This window comes from Palaemon carinicauda, chromosome 2, assembly GCF_036898095.1.
Source record: "Palaemon carinicauda isolate YSFRI2023 chromosome 2, ASM3689809v2, whole genome shotgun sequence".
NCBI lineage: Eukaryota > Metazoa > Arthropoda > Malacostraca > Decapoda > Palaemonidae > Palaemon > Palaemon carinicauda.
Genome location: NC_090726.1, coordinates 183662312 through 183687311, shown reverse-complemented (window position 1 = coordinate 183687311; position 25000 = coordinate 183662312). Strand labels below are relative to the sequence as shown.

The 25000-nt window shown below is 34.5% G+C and overlaps 1 protein-coding gene across 1 annotated transcript in view; it reads left to right on the top strand.

Annotated features, from left to right (window-relative positions):
- Window positions 1-25000, top strand: part of LOC137622425 (lachesin-like) — a 566772-nt gene that overhangs the window by 276138 nt on the left and 265634 nt on the right. The window contains exon 2 of the mRNA XM_068353038.1: window positions 12158-12270. Within this exon, the coding sequence (XP_068209139.1) occupies window positions 12158-12270 (113 nt within the window). The remainder of the gene's footprint in view (window positions 1-12157; window positions 12271-25000) is intronic.

Here is a 25000-nt window from a genome sequence, read left to right as displayed (position 1 = left end):
TATACATGTATATTCACCTATTTCCTTTTCGCTTTAAAGGGATGGCACCCCATAAATCTATCCTTCCTGATTTTTTTCAGCAAATATTTAGATGTCGCTGTTATCCTCGCACACTTCCTCAGGGCCTCAACAGATGCTGGTACCCATATAGAGCTGGGCTGACATGCGGCCGATATTCTGGGATCGAAAATTGTCTCAGATATCACATATTGGCAAAACATACCGCATACCTCTGAGCGTAACCACAGAACCATTTACACAATACTAACCTAAAGCTCCTTGCTACAGAATCCTTTATAGCAGGCTATTTTATGAGGATCCTACATACATATTACTATCTTAAACTTAGGAACCATAGTGGAGCCCCACCCTGGCCCGTGGGTCCACTGTCTCATCAAACCGGAATCTACACTATATGCCGATTGCAGACTAATTTTGCAAGCTGTATCCCTAGTGTTCTCGAGAAGGTATCAGGGCTCACGGTTTGAAGAAGCTTAGCTCAAATCTGCATTGTGTGAGGAGGCATTCTTATGATTATAAAGAACATACCTAGATTTTCAATACTTCTTAATTATATGGTCCTCAACTGGTGGACATGAACTCCCTTTAACTAACAACAATCCCTATACATACGCATGCTTCATGGTAGGCTTAGTTGACTGAAAAAGTGTAAAATTTACACCAAACAGACATACTGTACACACACATATATATATATATATATATATATATATATATATATATATATATATATGTATATATATATATATATATATATATATATATATACATATGGTAATTCCTCATTTGCTTTCCTCACTGTACTGCTTCCCCTGTTAGAACCCTTGGTGCTGTAGCAATCTACTGTTCCTGCTAGCGGTGTATCTTAGCTAGTAATAATAATAATAATAATAATAATAATAATAATAATAATAATAATAATAATAATAATAATAACAACTTGAAGAAAAAACCATGGCGTGTCTATGAACTTTTGGTATTAAAAATCTACAATTATATATCGTTGTATGTTTAAAACACAGGAGCTTTCCCACTTCTTTCAATACCTCTTTCGCTAAAGAATAATTCTTTTTTTTTAATGTTTGAAGATAAACTAATAACATACAGAAATTACAAGATAAAGGTTACTAAACAGCTAAAGTAGGAGTCGAAGCCAAAACAGTAGAATTTAAGGAAAAGCCAGTAAAAATCACTTACCAACAAGAGAACGGTCTTCACGCTAAAATAGCTAGTATTCTGGTAACTGAATGTTTCGCAGGCTAATACAGATGGTTAATGCTGATGTCCTGCAAATGGGGCTCTCCAATGCTGCCGGCATCATGGCTATGATAAATTGCAACATTGCTATGAGATTGTGCATGATGAAGCAAAGGATCGACTGAGGTATTAATAAGTAAAAAGTTTTAAGAAACATCTAAAAATCATATTCCTAATAATGTCATTTTCCTGATTAAAGGATTTATTGTCATCAAAATTGTCTATTGTCTGAACCACGATGCCTTTAACTACCCTCCTACGACCAATATCCAAGTCTTTATAGACTATTTTGGTGTTATTAAAAAAAATTATATGCAAAAGAACTAAAGCAAGTAACGATGGAGAAATGGTAGAGTGTTGCAAATTAGTTTGCAGGAACACAGAAGAGGTTGCTCAATCGGCCCCCAAAACAATAATGTAGCTAGTTATGCTCTAGATTTTTAGCACAGAATTTATTTCAGTAATTTGCATGATTAAAATGCAAGAGAAAAATACAAAATATAACAAGCACAACTCTTGGAATACAAAAAAATCAATCAATATCAACGCATTGCAATTCATCCGTGAAGTACACACAGTTCAAATCAATTAGCTTTTTTATTTAAAGCAAGTTGAAAAAATAGCACTCCCAAAAAACATGAACCTTTGATAAGCATTTTTCTTTTTTTACCTTTTCCTCGAAAACAAAATGCCCTTTTTGATAGTTGCTCTCTCTCTCTCTCTCTCTCTCTCTCTCTCTCTCTCTCTCTCTCTCAACTGGATTGTAAAGTTATTTATTTCGCATAAGAGGCAAAGCTTTCATTGGCTTTTGTTCAGCAAACTGCAAAACCAACTGCCAGCGTAGAGTGGAATATCATTCGTCATAAATGATAATGAAACTGTAAAAAAAAAAAAAAACAATCAATAGAGTTAAAGAAACTGGAACAAGCTGAAGATATATTACACGCCAATACTGGGGAAGTTTTCTGAACACGGTGTTCATTCTTATCACCAGGTTAAGGGGTTGAAGTAAAACAAACACTCTTTCCTTCTCCATTTATATATATATATATATATATATATATAATATATATATATATATATATATATATATATATATATATATATATATATATATATATATATATATATATATAAATACCTACATACATATTTACAAAATACACACACACACACACACACACTATATATATATATATATATATATATATGTATATATATATACATATATATACATATATATACTGTATATATGTGTGTATATATATATATATATAATATATATATATATATATATATATATATATATATATATATATATACTGTACACATATATGCAAGTTGTAATAATATGCAAGTTGTAATAAATCAATGCGACTTGTTACACTGGAGAGGCTACCATTAATTCTTTAGTACCGCTCGTGTATCACAAACGCTCGTACATTTTAACGGTATTTCTTTTTTTTTATATTATCGTTATCGCTCCCCCCTCTTACTGATAACCCGTCTATTTATGTATTTTAGTGCACCATTGTGTTTGAATTTTTGTGCCGTTGTTGACTAGAACGGGTTGTACAAATACTCAAGCTCCGACCAAATAAAGTTGTTACATTCACGAGTGACGAAAGTCTCTCGGTTACAACCTACTTATTCTTGGATGATGCCGCCCTCAGACACTGACTCTGCTATCAATGCAACGCCCCTGAAACTACCGTCCTTCGCCAGGGGAGAAGCGTTCGCTTGGTTCTATACTGAAGTCCAGTTTCGCATAAAGGGCATGACTCGGACAAACACCAAAGCTGATCATGTTCTCTCCATCCCCGGGCACGCTTACCCGGAAATCTCAGATTGGTTGTGCTAACAAGGGGACACCCCTTTTACGTAGGAAGACCTCAAATCATACCTTCTGGAGCAGTGCTCGCTATTACCGGCCGCCCGCATAGCGAAGCATTTTCAGCTCTCTCAACAAGCGTTAGGGGACCAAAAGGCTTGCTCACCCTCGGGAAAATGACCAGTATTGCTCCCCTGCAACCTGCCTCTGACGGCTCTCCTCGTGAAGTGCTGCCATCTCTGATGTCAATATTTTGCCCATGAAGGATCTGATGACTAAAGTCAATGCCTGTATGGACAGCCACCTCACCACCTTCCAGACCATCAACACCTCCACTACTGCCGAAGTGGACAACTACTCAAAATCAACCGAAGTTAAAGTGAATGAGGTAGGACACGGACGCCCACCCTGTGACGTGCCGGAGCAGCGTCAAAGCCACCCACTAGCCACATATATCAACGCTCGCTTACGCCCCAAACACCGACCTCTCCAACCACTTACCGACGCCCATCGACTGTAGTTATGCTTCTACCACTCCAAATTCGGGGCTGCTGCAAAGAAATGTGCGAATGGTTTTCTGTTGCTAGAGTTATGGGGTCCTTTGACTGGCTAGACAGTACTACATTGGATCCTTCTCTCTAGTTACAGTTCATTTTCCCTTTGTCTACACACACACACACACACACACACACATACACACACACACCGAATAGTCTGGCCTATTCTTTACAGATTCTCCTCTGTCCTCATACACCTGACAACACTCAGATTACCAAACAATTATTCTTCACCCAAGGGGTTACTGTACTATAATTGTTCAGTGTCCACTCTTCTCTTGGTAAGAGTAGAAGAGACTCTTTAGCTATGGTAAGCACCTCTTCTAGGAGTCTTGGGTAGTGCCATAGCCTCTGTACAATAGTCTTCGACTGTCTCGGGGTAGAGTTCTCTTGCTTGAGGGTACACTCGGGCACACTATTCCATCTTATTTCTGTTCCTCTTTATTTTTGGAACGTTTTATAATTTATACATGAAACATCAATCTCAAAGTTGTTACTCTTCTTTAAATATTTTATCTTAATTGTTCATTACATCTCTGGTAGTTTATTAATTTCCTTCCCTCACTGGGCTTGTTTTCCTTGTTGGAGCCCTTGGGCTTATAGCACCCTGCATTTCTAAATGGGTTGTAGCTTAGCTAATAATAATAATAATAATAATAATAATAATATTAGCGCTGTTTCCTAGAGCGAAAGGCACTACAAATGAATGTAGTCGTGTAATACTTTATGAAGATATTCCTTGATAGGATAGAAAGGAATGTACATTTCTTTGCCATATCTAACGATCTGATAAATCAAGAATGGTCTTAATTTATATCTATGGTTTTTCACTGTCTAGGGGTAGAGTTCTCTTGCTTGAAGGTACACTCAGGCACAATATTCTATCTTATTCCTGAAGAAAGATGGCTCTCTACGTCCATGTGGGGATTACAGGTGCCTGAACATACATGCATGCATACATAACTGGATCACTACCCCATCCCAAACATTGCCGACGTGATCTCCTACTTGCAAAAAGTGAAGGTTTTTTCCAAAATCGATCTCATGAAGGGGTATTATCAGGTGCCCATGAACCTAGAAGACATCCCCCAAGACCGCCATCTACACCTCTTTTGGTACATACACCTTCAATTACTCATGTTTTGGCATTCGTAATGCTGGGCCACTTATCAATGTCTCATGGACGGTATCTTAGGGGACCTGCCATTCTGTGTATGCTACGTGGGCTACATACTTCTATTCTCGTCCTACTATGAGGAACAATTCCGTCATCTACGCATCGTGCTTGACCCCCTAGAATAGAATGCCGTTGTAGTCCGGTACAAGTGTACCTTTGACTTCACAGAAGTATTGTTCTTAGTGCACAGGGTCACTCCTGAAGGAGCCCACCCCCTGCCAGAGAAAGTAGCAGCCTTTAAGGCCTTCCCCACGCCCTCGACCGTCAAAGGTCTCCAAGAATTCTTGGGCATGATCAACTATTATCACAGTTTCCTTCCAGCTCTACGCCTCCCTCAAGAGGGAGCAAAAGACCTGAAGTGGGGTCCCCTTCAAGAAGTGGCCTTCTGCAACGTAAATAATGCATTATCAACTGCTGCTGCTCTCCCTTTTCCTGTGCCTTGTACACTTCTCCTTCTCTCCACCAATAGCAGCAAGGTCGCTATTGAGGCAGTCCTCGAGCAAGTGGTCAACAGCTTACCCCACTCATTGCTTTCTTCAGTAGAAAACTGCCTAGGCAGAATCCAGTTACTCTACCTTCGACCGTGAATTGCTGGCGATGCATTTAGCTATCTGTCGCTTTCGCCACTTCTTGGAAGGTACGCCCTTCGTTATTTGTACGGATCACATGCATCTGGCGCACACATTCACATGACAGTCCGACACCTGGTCTGCCCATCAACGCCAACATCTCTCCGCCGTGGCTGAATACAATTGTAACCTTCAGCACGTCCCATTGCCAATGACCTGTCAAGAAACATATTGGCCGTCATTCACCTAGGATTGGATTACAACGCTTTGGCAGAACCCCAACGAAAAGATCCAGAGTACAAAGCATGTAGGACATCCTGCACATCCCTCTGTTGGGAAGACGTCCCTCTCAACAACTCGAACACAAGCCTCCTCTGTGAAGACCTAGATCGTGGATACCTTCTCCCATGCATCAACAGTTGTTTGATTTCATTCATGGCCTTTCACATCCCTTGCACTATTTTACTGCAAAGATACTGAAGCAAAGTTTATTTGGCATGGCATTATTAAAGATACTAAGGATTGGGTCCGAGCCTGTACTTCATGCCAAATCTCAAAAGTACATCAACACACTGATTCCGGAATGGGCACCTTTCATCAATCTCAGCACCGCTTTGCCCACATTCACATCAATGTTGGAAGTCCCCTACCCATATCATAAGGACATCGTTACCTGTCTACCATCATCGACCGCTCCACTCTAGCCTGAAGCCATTCCTATGGAAAATGCAACGTCCGCCTCATGTACATCTGCCTTACTCTCAGAATGGATAGCTAGATTTGGTATCCCTGACCATATTACTTCCAACAGGGTACCACTTTCACCTCTTAATTGTGGACATCATTAGCGAATCTCCTGTGTATCACCCTTCATCAGACAACCGCATGCAACCATGCTGCCAACAGTCTGGTTGAACATTTTCACCGTACCAGCAAAGCAGCTTTGATGTTCTGCTAGAAGGATTCCAGCTCGTTTACCCAGCTTCCCTGGGTCCTCCTGGGACTAAGGACCACTCTTAGAGACGCCCTGGATGTTTTCGCAGCTGAACTGATGTATGGCGACCCGTTAGTCGTCCCTGCAGAATTCTTTCCGTCTGCAACCTCCTCCGACAATTTCCAGCGCCTAAGTTTACTACACACCACGCCACCAGACTTACAAGTCACCAGCTAAGCAACACATACCGACAGATCTGCACTCATCGATGCATGTTTTCCTGCGCAACGATATTAGCAAGCCACTGTTAACACTCCCTTACACGGGCCCTTTCCTCATGATCTGTCGTACGCTGAAACCATTCCTCCTCAACATGCGTAGCAAAGAAGACTGGGTCTCCATTGATCGCCTAAAACCTTCATATCTTATGCCAGATGACCCGCCTACAGTACGCCTCTCAAGAGCAGGTCGCCCTATTTCACATGTATGTCCTTTTTAGGGGGGAGCCATGTACCACTCGTGTATCAAACACGCTCGTACATTGTAGAGGTATTTCTTATTCTTTGTATACTGTCCTTAGTGCCCTCCCCTCTCACTGTATTTTCCTACACCATTATGTTTGAATTTTATTGCCGTTCTTGACTGGAACGGGCTCCAACAAAACAAAGTTCAGTTGCATTCACGAGTCTATCTCAATTACAACCTAACTGATTGCCGGCACACTTAGCAACAGAAGCTGATAGCAAACTGTCATTTTTAGTGTATGTCGGCCTATTCCCTGTGGGACCATGACACTACAATTGAGATGTGTCAGACCAAAGGGTTTCCTCTTTCTAATTAGTTTGTATTGGTACTCTATTATCCCACCTCCCTCGAGACGAGATTGTTGAACTGACTGGTTATCAAATTATTCATCTCCATTACTGAAAGCATAACCTACATGTTCTGTTTTAATTGGGACATGAAATGAATAATTGTCATTACGTCGGTGTCTCGCAACACTGATTTCTCTCTATTGAATAAAATATAACAGGGTCTCTTCCTGTGGCTCTAGTTTTAAAGAGCTAAACCTCATCCATGAAACCTTTGGGAGGGAGGATAGAAGCTTAGTTAAAATTCATATGAGGTGAACTAATTATATCAAGCACACGCATACACATTAGCTAAAAACCAGTGCAGTATATTATTTATATTCAAACAAACAGGAGTTATGAAAATATTTTGAGCTAACTGGAATGATAATCTCTCTCTCTCTCTCTCTCTCTCTCTCTCTCTCTCTCTCTCTCTCTCTCTCTCTCTCTCTCTCTCCATATATAGGCGTGTATATATGTATATATATATATTTATATATATATATATATATATATATATATATATATATATATATATATATAAATATATATATATATATATATTTATATATATATATATATATATATGAATATATACATATGCACATATATAATATACAAACACACAATCATATATATTCATATACATATATTTATATATTCATTGAAGGCAATTGCCTTAGTCGCGTCAATGAGTTTTCTACAGTGATCCTCGTATTTTCGTAGCCCTTCAAATTTTCCGGCGACAGCCATAGGTTATTGAGACGATGATTACTCATTTTCATTTATTCTATCACTATAGCAAAATAGTATTGCAAGTGATTACTAATTCACGTTACCTTAATGTACAATTACTTCTGTATATGATTAATGAATTAAATATTAGGTATGTTTGCAAAATCCCGCTCTCCATATACTGCCAAATTATGCAAAGCTAGTGTTTTCTTCAATTACTTTTTCATAATTTAAGACAATTCGCCACATGGGAAACAAGTTGAAATAAAAAAAAAGAACCTATAGAAATATAAAAAAAAACTAACCTGGTTTCCTCCCTAAACGACCTAGAACTGATATCGTCAACATAGTCAACCAAACAGAAGTTCTTGAAGCCAGCATACATTTGATATATATTCAAAATATATACTAAATCAAAAATGGAGTAATTACTCAAAAGTGTCACTATTTGTGAATTGTATATTTTATGGACGCTTAAATAATTACTCCATTTTTAATTTAGTATATATTTTTAATATATATGAAATGTACGTTAGCATCACGAACTTCTGTTTGGTTGACTATGTTGACGATGTCAGTTCCAGGTCGTTTAGTGAGGAAAACCAGGCTAGTTTTTTTTTTATAATTCTATTTTTTTTTTAATTTTAACTTGTTTCCCATAAGGCATATTGTTTTAAATAATGAAAAAGTAATAAAGGAAAACAATAGCTTTCCATAATTTGGCGTGGTCTTGTAAACAAATACCAGATATTATATTTTAAATGTTAGGAAAAAAAACAGTGAGAAAAATTGGAAATATATTTACATGCACAAACAAACACGCGTGCAGACAGACACCATTACAGAGACCATTCATTTTGCTGGTCAGGTGGTCAAGACCGCTTTGCTGTCAGGGTCGTGATTTAATAATTATACATGCACAGTATATGAATACACACATATGCACTATACATATATATATATATATATATATATATATATATATCTATATATATATATATATATACATATATATATACATATATATATATATATATATAATGTGTGTGTACATACATATATATATATATATATATATATATATGTCATCATGTATGCATATAAAAATCATTACACCAAATTTTACGTGATATAAATTAACGTTCAACAGACAAATGAATGAAAAAATTAAACTTCAGCTTTAAGTAGGATTAAGGTGTGTCTACGTGCTATCATTCAACTAAACCAACCGCTCTTATGCTTCGGCCACACCGAACGCGATGAGCATCGAGGTAGAGGCATGGCTTGGGTGGCAGGCCAGCGACAAAACATTGCTTGGCCACACCGGAACCGCGACACCTCTCATGCCTCCTCACTCTCAGCAGTCAAAGATAACCTTCCTCGCAAACATGACACCATGGTGTTTGGGTAGTAAATTACTTATAATTGAAAATCTTTGTATTTAACTGAATGATAGATTGTACAATAGAGTTTAGATTCACGATTTTAAGTAACAGGGAAGGGAAAATAACTTAATTTTATAATTTTTATTGCCAAACTCGTTTGTATGACGACAAATTTTATGAACATCTGCATATGACATAAGTCTTTTGATTCTTTGTTGGCAACAATCTAATTGAATTAAGGCTCACAAAACAAAGTCGTTCGAACAATAGACAATCTCACTTTATTACCAGAAATTACAACTGCTTCAAATACGATAAAGTTCACAAGAAATCATTGTCCCAGACTTAATTAGCATTTGCATAAGATATATTGTTTAAAGGTACATATGACTTTTCTTATTTTTAAATTTGAAATTTTTCTACTCCATCTTTTAGATTTTTTGTGGTTTTATATATATACATGTATATATATATATATATATATATATATATATATATATATATATATATATAAACATATGTATATATAAAGGAATTAAATGGTGATTAAATAGGTTGCAAAGCACGAAAATGGCATAAGCCTACCCACTATTTTATTACCATCCATTCGCAGTTGATTGCCATATCTTCCATTTTTAACCCTTTTTTTGCTCTCTGAAACTGCTCGCCATAAAATATTGATTAGCCATCGCTGGAAACGATCAACTGAACGCATACCCCTTCAGGAACTGATGAAAAATGGTGAAGTCTTGTGTAAAGATGCGTGAAACCGCCGTGGTTTTTTGGGACATGTTACATAGCTTGGCGGCAACTGCAGCAGTTGGAGGCTTCTCACTCCACCAATGTGGTCACCCGCATAAGATGCCTTACGTTTCAATTTTCCACGGGAACCTCTTCCCTGTAACCTCCACGCTTATCACGTCCGGTGTAGCCGAAGCCTAAGTGAAAAACTATTTCTCCGGCTAGGAAGTCAGTGCCATGTTGCCAACATGCTTTCTTACCCAACTGTAGTTCGTCACATAAAGTGAAGCTCAGGCTATTTACTTACGAAATCCAATTTAATCGCTCTACTAACAATACTGATGTTACAATTCGAGAAATAGAGTGGTCAGCTATCGAATGTAATAAAAGTACAAGTGGGAGTATTACCGGAAATCTAGTCCAGACAACTTACCAAGTCTGTGACTAAGGTGTCCTGATGGACTGTTTTTTGTCTATAAATACTCAAATGAATAAAATTGCATGTGTTACTGGAAATCATACCAGAAATGTAGTTTTGAACAAAAGGTATCTTTCCGTGAAACTCGGGATTCTTTGTATCATAGAGTGGATTACTACAACCTCATTGATTGTACCGTACTAGAGATCTAGCTTCAGAAATCATAATATATACTAAATACAACGGCAAGGTGTTCCTTTTGGTGGACAGTGACCAAACAACAAGCCAATGGCAAGTATCTTGACTACAAATAGGTACTGCTTTGACGGTCTATTCTCCGTTCCAAAACGTCAGAAAATCTGGTTTTGATTTTAACGAAAAATCGCAAAAAGGAATGAAATGATTGACGTTGGTGATATATCTGTATGCAAATACTGTGATTGGCTAAATCCATTGTTTTACGGCTATAAATCACATTTATTCCCGTTCAGATTTCAGTGATATACTATAGTCCATTTCTTTTATCGAGGCAGATGTGCACCGACTCGCAGCGGTGCCCTTTTAGCTCGGAAAAGTTTCCGGATCGCTGATTGGTTGGACAAGATAATTCTAACCAATCAGCGATCAGGAAACTTTTCCGAGCTAAAAGGGCACCGCCGCGAGTCGGTGCAAATATGCATCGCTTAAAGAAATGGACTATAGTAACTAGACGTTCATTTCAATTAAAACGCCGTCTTTCTTTTCGGATACCGGCTCGAGAAACTGCTATCTCTATAGTTTAGTAAGATCTATGGAAAAAAAGTAATTATCTTCATATAACACAATTATTTTAACATACAAAAAGTTACCCAATCGCTGTGCTCTAGACAAAGTCAAAATATCATTCAAGAAAATATATATTGTAAAGTAAGCCTAAAATTACAGTAATAAAACCAACCGCCTGATCGCATATTCGAAAATGAAATATCTTTCCATGTGATTGCAATGTCTGAGCAAAATGATTGACATTTCGAAAAGATTGGTAAAATATAACATATTCATATAAATTCTGTTTTGGCGTATAATATCTCACAAGAGGATAAATGAAAGAAGGACTGAAATAGAACATTAAAGAAAACTATGATATAACCTAAAGTTAAAAAGGCAGTTGAAATATGCTCACGAAACTACTGTTCTATTAAGCAAGTAAAATACATACCGATTAAAGTGCATTAATAATAACTATTAGAAAAAGCAAGAGCGCAAGGGTAAACGATATTACAGAGTAAAACGAACGTAGTGGGACTGGCACACTCACCTCTAAAGACTTGCTGAGAATCAGTAAAACTGTAGCTTTTTAGCGTCAGCTGCTCTAGAAAGGATAGAGGTGTAGGGTAATATATGAATGTATATACACACACACACATACATACATACATATATATATATATATATATATATATATATATATATATATGTGCGTATGTATGTGCATATATATATGTGTATATATATATATATGTATATATGTGCGTATGTATGTGCATATATACAATATATATATATATATATATATATATATATATATATATATATATATATATATCCTCAATTTTTTAATATTGTCAATAGCTAATAATTTTCACTGTCATTTGCCTGAAACATATTCATAATTTCTTTACTAATTACATTTTCCCCACAGGCGGGACCACTTCGCAGGAGCCTTCATTCGTCGAACCCATCCCAAACATTACCATTGCAGCTGGCAGAGATATCAGGCTTTCATGCGTTATTGACAATTTGGGTTCGTATAAGGTTAGTTCCAATAAACATTTTTATGAATATTTTTTTCAAGCCCTAAAACGGCAATAGGTTCCTATAATGATCAAGGTAAACTTTCTGGAGTAGCGTACTGGGCAATACATAAGGATATTTACATCTAGTGAAACCCTAGAATTGTAGAAATAAATCTTCAAAAGAAGGTAAAGTACTTTACAATTGAAGTCATTCCTTGATATTAAAATAATAGGAGTGTAGATTGCAACACATCTAAATGGGTTAAAAATTCATTTCCTTTTTCTTGTACTACTGCTAATGGTAAACTTCTTTTCTCTTTCCTAACATAACCATATTTTGACAAGTAAGTCGGTAAGGATCGTAGAAAATTCAATATTAACATTGACAAACATCCACATACCTTCAGCATTGTTAACTCAATTCCAATATTCAAACACCCAACTTCAAGAGAATACAAACAATTCTAGAACTACAAACCGCAAACAAACGAAAAAGAAATGAGTTCCGAGAATAAAACCACTTATATTATAAGCTGGATATAAAATGTATATTTGGAAGCACCGCACTACTTTTATCTCATCTTAATTTGCTCGAAGCTCGGACTTTGCATCAGCTACTTAAAACCAAATCTGCTTATCTGGATTTCCCTCTCCTCCCTCAGTAATGTTTTAATACCCACCTTCGTGCTGCTATGAACTTTTTAACATACTTCTGGAAAAAAATAACTATTTCAAATTTTTTTTTTTTTTTTGAGAACTTACTGTATGCTGAACTATAATAAGAGACCTATCAAAATTGACGGCTTAAATATTTGTATAGATATGTACCCAAACGTGCGCGAACACACATTTAACCATTCCTACCCCTTTCCCCTTTCCTCTCGGGGTACCCCCTCTCGCTAAGGTATAACCAGGGTTAAAAGAATACCTTTTAACCCTGGGTATAACTATGCCACCTGCCTCTACCTGACGGACGGGGAAGATCGAGTACTTGTAATCCTGAGAGTGCCGCTGCGAGTGAAGGGATATATATATATATATATATATATATATATATATATATATATATATATATATATATATATATATATATATATATATATATATATATATATATATAAATATATATACACACACATACATAAAATCTCCTCCCACGCCTATTGACGCAAAGAGCCTTGGTTAGATTTCTCAGGTCGTCTCTATCTTGAGCTTTTAAATCAATACTTCTCCATTCATCATCTCGTACTTCCCGCTTCATAATCCTCGGCCATGTAGGCCTGGGTCTTCCTACTTTCCTTGTGCCTTATGGCCAGTCAAAAGTTTGTTGAACTAATGTCACTTGGGGAGTGTGATGAGCATACTCAAACCCTCTCCATGTACCCCTAACCATGATCTCATCCACGTATGACATTTGAATAACCTCTCTTCTACAGTAGTTTCATTTCAAATCCAGTCCTGCAATTCAACTCCCAATATTCTTCTTGGCGATTTGTTCTCAAATCTACAAAATCTGTTAGGTTGTCATACCACGACTCATGTCCGTACAGTTACACTGATCTCACTAAACTGATATATAGCCTGATTTTTATATGTAATTTCAGGTGATTTGATTTACAAGTTTTACTTAACCTAGCCATTGTCTGATTCGCTTTTTTTCCATCTTTACTTAAGCTCAAGCTTCTGTATTAAAGATGATAGTTCCTAAATATTTATAGGATTCAACCTTATTATTCCTTTCTCCTTCCAAAGATATTTCATCTTCCATTGCATATTCCGTTCACATCATCTCTGTCTTTCTTCTATTCATCTTGAGCCCAGCCTCATGGGATATTTCATGCATTCTGGTAAGCAAGCTTTGCAAGTCCTAAGGTGCTCTGCTAATAAGGACAGCATCATCAATATACTCTAGGTCAGCTAAATTCTTGTTACCAATCTCGTGCAATCCTTCTCCACCACCCGCAACTTTTCTATGCATAACAAAATGCATATATATATATATATATATATATATATATATATATATATATATATATATATAAATATATATATATATATATGTATATATATATATATATATATATATATATATATATATATATATATATATATACACAGATACACATAGTAAATGCACTCAATAACGAAGATCTTATGAAATATTTTAAGACGAGGACTATCATACAAGAAATATCTTTTTATGACAAACAACACCTGAACACAGTACATTCAAATGATAATAATATACGTATCATAGCGTTAGAGGTCTTGATTCATTTATGCTAACTTTATTCGCACGGGACTTATATTTAAAGGTTTTTGAAGCACTCCTTTGTTACAAAGGAAGCACATGAAGGAGCATTTGGAAATAATTCAACTCTTACCTCACTGACAGAATCTAGGCCACCATTTGAAGACGAGATATACAAATAATTTCATGCATTTCACAAAATTGTCTGAAGCATTAGTTGCATATATTCTAACATTCAATTATTAACGTTATGGGAAATGATAAATGTGTTTACTAGAACTAAATCTACAACTCTTATAGGATATTCTTAGACAGGTGGAAACCTTTAACTTTTCCGACTGATTGACGAACTTTATTTCATACAAATTTGAAAAGTAAAAGCAATAGTTACTTTATGAATCGCATGCATATACGTACAATATAAATATGTGTATATATATATATATATATATATATATATATATATATATATACATATACATATATATATACATATACATATATATATACATATATATATATATGTATATATATATATATATATATATATATATATATATATATATATATATATATATATATACATACATATATGCATACATAAGTATATATTGTATGTATTCATGATTTTGTCTGTCTATCTAAAATACTAAAAGTCATTAAACCTACAGACATATTTGTAATGAATACGGTACTTAGTGGTCGATGGAATTCTTCGCTCCTAAACACAATATTAGAAACAAAAACTAAAGATACCGTAACAATTTGCTAATGATCGCATACAAACATGCAAACTGAAATAACAATGATGGATAGATCTAAAAGGGTTTATGAAGTTTCATTTAAACAGAACGTTGAAAACAAACAAACGGACTCATGATGACAACAGCGACCGAATGTTATTTCAAAGAGAGAGAGAGAGAGAGAGAGAGAGAGAGAGAGAGAGAGAGAGAGAGAGAGAGAGAGAGAGATCCACAGGACACATACTAGGGAGGGAAACGGTGTTTGCATTAATGATAAGGTGCGAGCATATTTCATGCATCCAAAAATATACTGTTTTTTTAAGTGTCTAAAACAGTGAAGTTTTCGTAATTACTTGAATGAAAATATTTCAAAAGTGAGAGTAACAATTTTATAGAATGCTTATATAAATCTCATTAGCTATTCATGCCCTGACTCAATTTATATTGAATTAATTTCTACAGTGTAGATATTCATACAACTCTAGGAAGTCGCATCATACTGCTTGACCATTTGAATCTTAGCCTAATCCTTCTTTTATTCTCATCAGTAAAATATCCAATAAAATTCCCAAATAAAAAATAAAATACATTAAATTTACTCTGCTGCTTACTTGATTGATATATCGCATGCTGTTTTCAAATAAAATTATTTTTTCTTTATACTTTTAAATAAAATACAAAAGTTTTTTTGGTAAAATCTGGACGTGATGCGCATTTTCTGCCCTACTCGCATCAAGAAATTATGACTTACAAAATGAGAAAACTTTTAAAAAGTCTTGAATCTTGGGAAGATGTAGTTTTCTCGTTCACCCTCTTTAAAATATTCTGTTTTGGACATTTGTTCGGATGGTGAACTTTCCTTCGTCAGTTCGCACAAAAGGACTTTCACGAAAAGAATTGAAGATAAGACCTTGCAAGGAGATTCAATAAGGAAATCCCAAGAAAAAGAATTTCATTTTGTTTTCTCTGTAGCTTAAGAGCTGTCTCATATGTGCGTCCTTTGCCCTCGAATGTGGTTATTTGTACAAAACCTGAGCTGACCCACAGAAAAACAAACCGTCGCACAAGATACCTCGAATATTTCTTCAAGAGAACACAAGTCAAATGTGTCCACATAAAGACCGAAACAAACCATATAGTAAGGATAAAGTCGAGACACTTCGAATAAAAAAAAAGTTATCCTTCAAGTAGAGTGATTGTAACTTACTATAAAGCTCTATCACCTCTGTTGTCTCAATTCCTGAAAAAGGTGACTTACTGTGAGCCTGTCAGTACTGTCTATTGAAATTTTCTTTTTATCGTAACGACCTTCTGGGGTCTCCTAATAATAATAATGATAATAACAATAATAATAATAATAATAATAATAATAATAATAATAATTATTATAAAATATCAAGACAAAATAATTTCATTCGAGGCGCAACTGAGCAAGATAGCTCAGTCGGTATGGTCACTGCTGGCATGGTTTCCAGCCGAACAGGTGGGGGTTCGAATCTTCACCCGGCCAGAAGCTGTTACCATAAAATGAATTCCAAGTGGATGTATTTTTCCCAAGATAGAATTCGGTATTAAATGCCATTCGTGGGTGATATTTACATTGATTGAAATCACGTGTGCTTGTGATATATATTCATACATATATACATATATATGCATATATAATATATATATATGTATATATATATATATATATATATATGTGTGTGTGTGTGTGTGTGTGTGTGTGTGAGAAACACAACTACTTTGGTCCAGATTTCTACCGATATCCTTCTGGCATTGAAAAGAAGGGAAATAACCATTTCTTCTTTCGCTCATTCAAATACAGTACACTAAAATTGCTTGATGTTTTAGATGCAAGTAAGGTGCCATATCACCCATAATCTCATATTAATTATATTTCCACCTGTGTTACTATCTGAAGTTATAAGCAAATAAATGACAGGAACACGTGACGGATAGAACCAACGTTATTTCTTCATTTTCTTTTTCACATATTCCATGTGTATATATCTACTTATCTATATAATATATATATATATATATATATATATATATATATATATATACACATGATTGTGTTTGTATATTGTATATACTGTATATGAGCTGATAGTTGGCAATGTTTGGTTTTCAAAGAATATAATTTATTGCGCTAAATAAAGAGAAACTGCTGACTTTAGTCTGCTGAGCTAGGTATTAGTAGAAAATACAAAATAAATCCATGAGTAAGTTGGTGGCTTTTATGGTGATGGCTGGAGTTGCTTCATTAACATTCGGGATAAGCAAAATTTCAGATGAACATAAGCTTATGATGGATATGATGGGATGAATATGCGGCTATAAATGGAATGAAAAGAAAAATAGGTTTAATAAGATATTTAATCAAGCCAAGGTATTTTAATGGGAAATAAAGAAGAATATTACCTAAAAGAGAACATAAGTATGATGCAGGTTATGATCACTGAGGTAGAGGGAACAGATAAGGAACAGATCGGATGCCGAAGATGTAGTGAAAAAAAAGAGAAAATATTTGATGTGTAATTGCATACCGAAAGAAAAAAAAACGTGTGGGTATATGAGAGAGAGGCATGATATACAAGAATGTAAGTAGGAAAAAATCAGATGGGAGAAGCTAAGAAGAATAATTTATAATGCTACATGGATGAAAAAAAAAAATAAAAAGAGAGTAAATGCTTAACCATTGGATCTCAATTAATGATGCAGGTAGAGAGATGCAGTCAGAAGTGAATGCAGTCCTGGGTCGATGAAGAGAGTTTCGAAGATTTACTGAATGAGGAAGACACAACAAAGGCAGAGTTGAAAGACATTACGGATAGAAAGGATTAACGTACGTTCGGGAAATCTTGTAAAAGTGAATATTGGGGATCTAAGGAAACCTATTAAGTAATTGGAAAGACTTGTGTGTACATTCTTTAATTTTATTCGCATTTTTTTCTCAAGTTTTCTTTTGTTTGGCTGCAATCATAGAAACATTGTGATTTCCTTGGCAAGTTGCCCTGATGATAACCATATGTCATGAGTTACCTGTCGGCTAAACGTTCAATAAATGGACCAGGTCGCTAATAGCTTCAACACTTAGTCCAGATATGAAAAGTAATAGGAACATAAAGAGTGTTGTAAAACCATCTGAATGTTGTCAAAACATAGCTTAACCGTTCCACAAATTATCTAGTATTATTTGAGAATATAAGTGTGTATGAGTACAGTGCATGGCAGTTCGTTCGTATATACATCAAGTCGTTATTCCTCATCGGAGCATCTACAGAGAACAACAGTCACAACGATAATCATACTTTAAGATGCTAGGTAGTATCTATATATATGCAAAACACTGTCTACGCTTGAAAATGCGGATTTACTGAATAATTCCATTGGTATACCAAAGGTAATGAATCAATGAGAGTGTGTGAGTGTGTGTGCATTGAAAATGCATTGTTCCATTACGTTCTTTAACAGGACTATGTTTCAATCATTTCTAAGTCATTCACACAAACGCATCGGTTTCGTCTCTATCTCAGTCTCATCTACAACACAGGTCTGTGCATCTCACTGTCTCTGCTTTTATCATATATTCTACTTCTAATGCTCGTGTAACCACCCATCGCTACTCGATTAAATATTCGATCAAAACGTAGCAACTCATAATTTTCCGCAAAAAATGTTTCGTCTCTTTACTTCCTTTACTGATGTTACGATCAGCAGACAATTGCCTGAAAGCCATCCTTTAATAAAAACCTATTTCCACATTAAAATTATATTTTTTTCAAACATTTTGTTTTTCGATTTGATATAATAACAATTCAACTACAATTTTTATAAAAAGATAAAATTGATCTATATCTCACCCGTTTGGCTTTTTTCTCTACTTATCCCCAATAGCCTGTCTTCGTCCTATTTACACCAATGCATGAAAACAATGTTAATTCTTCTGTAAAACTGGTTTCAAGTCAATTCAGCCATCGTTAACATTCCTACAAAATAAAAGCCTATCGACTTTAACCCATCTAGCTAACTAATGTTTTTTTAATCCCTTAGTATCGAGCCTAAGTATCCTCGTTGCCTCGGTTTCTACCATGTAAATATTTCACAAATAATTGCATAATAGACCAGCATCCTCAAATCTTTGAGATAAAAAAAACAATCCCACTCATTAGGGTTAAACATTGCACCGTATCATAACTGAAAACATTAATCAGAAAATAATCTAATGCGATTTGCTCGAATAACATCGTTACAAATTTTCATTTGATCTTATCATTTAAGAATAGTGTCTTTTTACCAAGATGATCTGGAGAGAGGACTAAACACAGATGAATGTGAATAATTAAATTTTCTCGGTGCAATGGCTTAATAAGCTTTATTAGGCTACTTAATAATATATGATTCTCGGTGCTTTGTCTTTTAATAGTTTAGTGAATAGTAATGAGTTGAAAACATTTATAAAAACGTGATTACATCGTCCTAGTGCCAATGGGAGCTGATCATCTCCATTATATAATCAACAGCAAGTATCTCGTTATATATATATATATATATATATATATATATATATATATATATATATATATATATATATATATATATATATATCTTACTGTTCACGGTCAACAGCATTGCCAGACGTATAACTATTCGGTCTCTCACCGTCCCTCGAGTATGGGGGGAGAGGGAGTTGTCATGCCCTGGTGAGAGGGGATGTAATTAGGAAACGGGAGGGGGTGGGACGGGTTGAATCTGTGTGCGCGCGCGTGTGTGCTTATCTATCGAAATATTTAGCAATAATTCTTGACAGGTCGCGTACGCTAGTATACATATCTGTCCCTTGCTTTTGCGGCTCATGAACAACTTTTAAACGGCAACTGGGCAAAATTAATTGGGTTTCTTGGAGGGTCTAACAAATAATTAAATCCTTCTTTACTGACTGTTTATATTTTAAATTTTGTCCATCTTTATTTTCCACATTCAGGCATCACTTTATCAAGTAATAAAATATATAAATAACCTTAAAAATAAATGGCTAAATGACAATTAATTTACCAAAGCGAAATATTAAGGTAATCAAATCTTACATAGCTAGTTTATACTGAGAGAGAGAGAGAGAGAGAGAGAGAGAGAGAGAGAGAGAGAGAGAGAGAGAGAGAGAGAGAGGCTTTCACAACCATAACCCTACGAATACGATCTTGTCTCTACGATATGGATCATCAAATTCATGAATACAAAAACATTTCGCTACGGATGTATTAGTATAAATCTTCCAAGAATCGCCACAAAAACTAAACTTCGTGTTTTCTAAAAAGACTGCAAATACGTTTCTTTCTTATTCTTTTATTCATATATACCAGAATGAATGTCCGTATTTTATCTTTATGCGTCTTGGAAAATATTATTATATTTTCTCCATTTGGGAGACGCATCTTTGGATTTTTCGCAATTCTCTAGCTAGCTCAGAGTTTATAACCTACATCAACTAAAATTACAAGAAACAAGTAATCTACACATGATTGACATACATAATTTATCAAAGTATATAATTGTCATCTGCATATGCATAGATATTAGATCCATATGAAAACAGGTATCAATACTTCAAGTTAATACAGTTTCTTCTCTGACTTTCTGTCTTGCTTATCCTCTTGCACATATATCTGTGAAAATCCATTTATACATTAAAAGAGATAATCATACGGATAATTGGATAGTTTTAATCAAATAAATCTATTCAATCTGAAAATATACACATACATGCAAAAATAAATTGACGCTTACAATCTTGATTGTCACAAACGTAATGAGTTTTTATGAGACAATTCATTTTTTAAATATAAAGAACTCTGTTGTGTACATAAATATGGACATGATAACATGCTTTATAGGATATGCATAAGACCATAACAACTAAGAAAGACAAAGATCAGTCTTGTAAACCCTATTGGATAGGATACAATTAACAAGTTTTTTTTTCGTATACCTTTTCATCTTAGATTTGTTAGTGAATGTTTAAAGTTAATCATAACTAAATTCTTAAATCATCACATACTACAAAATCTCAAGGCCTGTTAAGTATTTCTTCAGGAGTAAAAGATTTCAAAGAAATGGGTGAGAACAACAATCGTCCTATTCCGGAAAAGGGTGAAAAATAGTTGTTTCACCATTTTAAGGTTAAGTGATGGGTAGAATGTAAGAATTATATGACTATAACGTTACAATTATACTTAAAAAGGTGCATGATAGGATTTGGATTGAAAAAATATGCCTCTTAAGAGAAAACTGAAATGGAAATAATGTTGGTTTAGATTTTAAAGAAATATTCGTATAACAAGTTAAGAATTTCCTATGTAAGAGACATGTGAGAATATTTTGAAAGTAAAGCATCATTCAAGATGGAACGTAGTGGGTGTTGACGGTAATGGTTTAAAGTTTTTAACAGGTCATTGTATCTACAATAATATAAAAAGACCTAAAAAATGACCATGTGTATATATGATCAGTGACTAAGGCCCAACTCCTCACATACTAGGACCAGGGAGGACCAGACAATCGCTGCCGATGACTCAACAAGAACACTTACAAGAATCCCTAAGCCTCGTAACTAACTCACAAGGATGGTAAGGTTGCAAGGCACTAGTGAAAACTATCTAGCTGTAAACATAGCTCAAAATTCCCAATTCAATATGTTTCTGTAGAGCACGGATACCATGGATATGTTATTTAGGGTCAAATCTCATTAGTATATAAAAAAAATTTGGTAACTGTCTGAAGATCTAGACTCCACAAAAACGTGCACATTTGACCTGCCATTCAAGACCCTTCTACTGCTGTTAATGGGATATGAGTTCCTCCCACAAAGCCAAAGGCCTTTTGTCACAAACACAGGTGACCATGTTTGTCTGATGTTTTGTACTACACATAATTTCTATTAATAGGAGCAGATTTACCAGTCCAATTATCAAACAACTACCGTACTACAAAGCTGGTCATACTCTACGTTATATAATGTCAAAACACACACATACATATATATACCGGTATATATATAAATATATATATATGTATATATATATATATATATATATATATATATATATATTATATATGTACATGTATATATATGTATATATATGCACATATGTAACATATCCAGTACATGCATACTCTTGATAGCTTTCATCATTTTATGAATGACATTCATATTTCTAAATATCAAAAAATAAAATAAAAATGTAACAGTTCATGAATATATAATTGGCTATACGTTTCAAAACCAATGTTTATATATGCAGCTATCTAGCTACTTTATATATATATATATATATATATATATATATATATATATATATATATATTATATATGTACATGTATATATATGTATATATATGCACATATGTAACATATCCAGTACATGCATACTCTTGATAGCTTTCATCATTTTATGAATGACATTCATATTTCTAAATTTCAAAAAATAAAATAAAAATGTAACAGTTCATGAATATATAATTGGCTATACGTTTCAAAATCAATGTTTATATATCCAGCTATCTAGCTACTTTATATATATATATATATATATATATATATATATATATACACTGTATATACTGTATATATATACATATACATGTATATATATATATATATATATATATATATATATATATACTGTTTACGTGTGTCTGTGGGTGTACATATAACTCACATATATATACTATATATATATATATATATATATATATATATATATATATATATATATATACGTACTGTGTATATATATATACTGTATACACACAAATATATACATATATGTTAGTATATACACATATATACTATGGGTATTCTTGCATAGAGAGATATTATTATTACTAGATATGCTACAACCCTAGTTGGAAAAGCAAGATGCTATAAGCCAAAGGGCTCCAACAAGGAAACATAGCCCAGTGAGGAAAGGAAATAAGAAAATGAATAAACAATATAAGTAATCAAAATTAAAATAAAATCTTTTAAAAATATTAACAACATTAAAACAGATATTTGATATATAAACTATTAAAGGACTTATGTAAGCCAGTTCAACATAAAAACATTTGCTGCGAGTTTGAACTTTTGTAGTTCCATTGATTCAACTACCCGATTAGGAAGATCATTCCACAACTTGGTCACAGCAGGAATAAAACTTCTAGAATACTGTATAGTATTGAGCCTCATGATGGAGAAGGCCTGACTATTAGAATTAACTGCATACGTAGTATTACGAACAGGATGGAACTGTCAGGGAAGATATGAATGTAAAGGATGATCATAATTATAAAAAATCTTATGCAACATGCATAATGAACTAATTGAACGACGGTGCCAAAGATTAATATCTAGATCAGGAATACGAAATTTAATAAACCGTAAGTTCCTGTCCAACAAATTAAGATGAGAATCAGCAGCTGAAGACCAGACAGGAGAACAATACTCGAAACAAGGTAAAATGAAAGAATTAAAACACTTCAGAATAGATTGATCACCAAAAATCTTGAAAGACTTTCTCAATAAGCCAATTTTTTGTGCAATTGAAAATGACACAGACCTAATGTGTTTAAAAGTAAATTTGCTATCAAGAATTACACCTAAAATTTTAAAAGACTCATCCAAGGTTAAGGAAACATTATCAATGCTGAGATCAGGATGTTGGGGAGCCACCGTCCTTGACCTACTTTCAACCACACTTTGAGTTTTGTTAGGATTCAACCTCATACACCATAATTTGCAACATGCATTAATTTTAGCTAGATCTCTATTAAAGGATTCAGCAACCCCAGATTTACATTCAGGAATTGATGCAAAGAGAGTAGCATCACCTGCATATGCAACAAGCTTACTTTCTATGCCAAACCACATGTCATGTGTATATAGTATGAAAAGTAATGGGCCAAGCACACTACCCTGAGGAACACCATATATGACATTCCTATACTCACTATGGTGCCCATCAACAACAATAACTCTTTGCAATCTATTACTTAAAATTTCAATAATGATGCTAGAAAACGACCCACCTACTCCCAACTATTTGTGGTTGAAAACAAGGGCCTGATGATTAACACAGTCAAAGGCAACACTAAAATCAAGGCCAATCATACGAACTTCCTGACCACAATCAAGGGATTTCTGTACAGCATTGGAGATTGTAAGAAGGGCACCGCATGCTCCAAGGCCTTTATGATAACCAAATTGCAAACTAGGGAACAGATGATTACCTTCAGCATACCTATTAAGACGTTTTGCCAAAAGACGTCCAAAAACTTTAGATAATATGGGAATTATGGAAATTGGGCGGTGATCAGTTGGACTTGAGCTACCATAACACATTCATATAGTGGTATAACATTACCAATTCTCCAACAAATGATAAAAGCTCCTCTTCTTGTTAACTTGCAAAAAAAAAAAAAGAAAAAAAAAAAAGAGAGAGAGAGAGAGAGAGAGAGAGAGAGAGAGAGAGAGAGAGAGAGAGAGAGAGAGAGATAACATTGCAGCTAAGAAATCTGCAGTCTTTATAAATATAACAAAGGAAAGTTCCATTTGGATCTACACGACCATAAGCATTAAGGTCCATCAACACAGCTTTATTTTCACGAGATCGAAAAGCTAAACTAGTTAGTTTAGCCACAGGAAAACAGGAATGAGGAAGTCTGAGTTTCTTATTACACTGTTTGCTGTCAAACACATCTACCAAGAGGGTTGC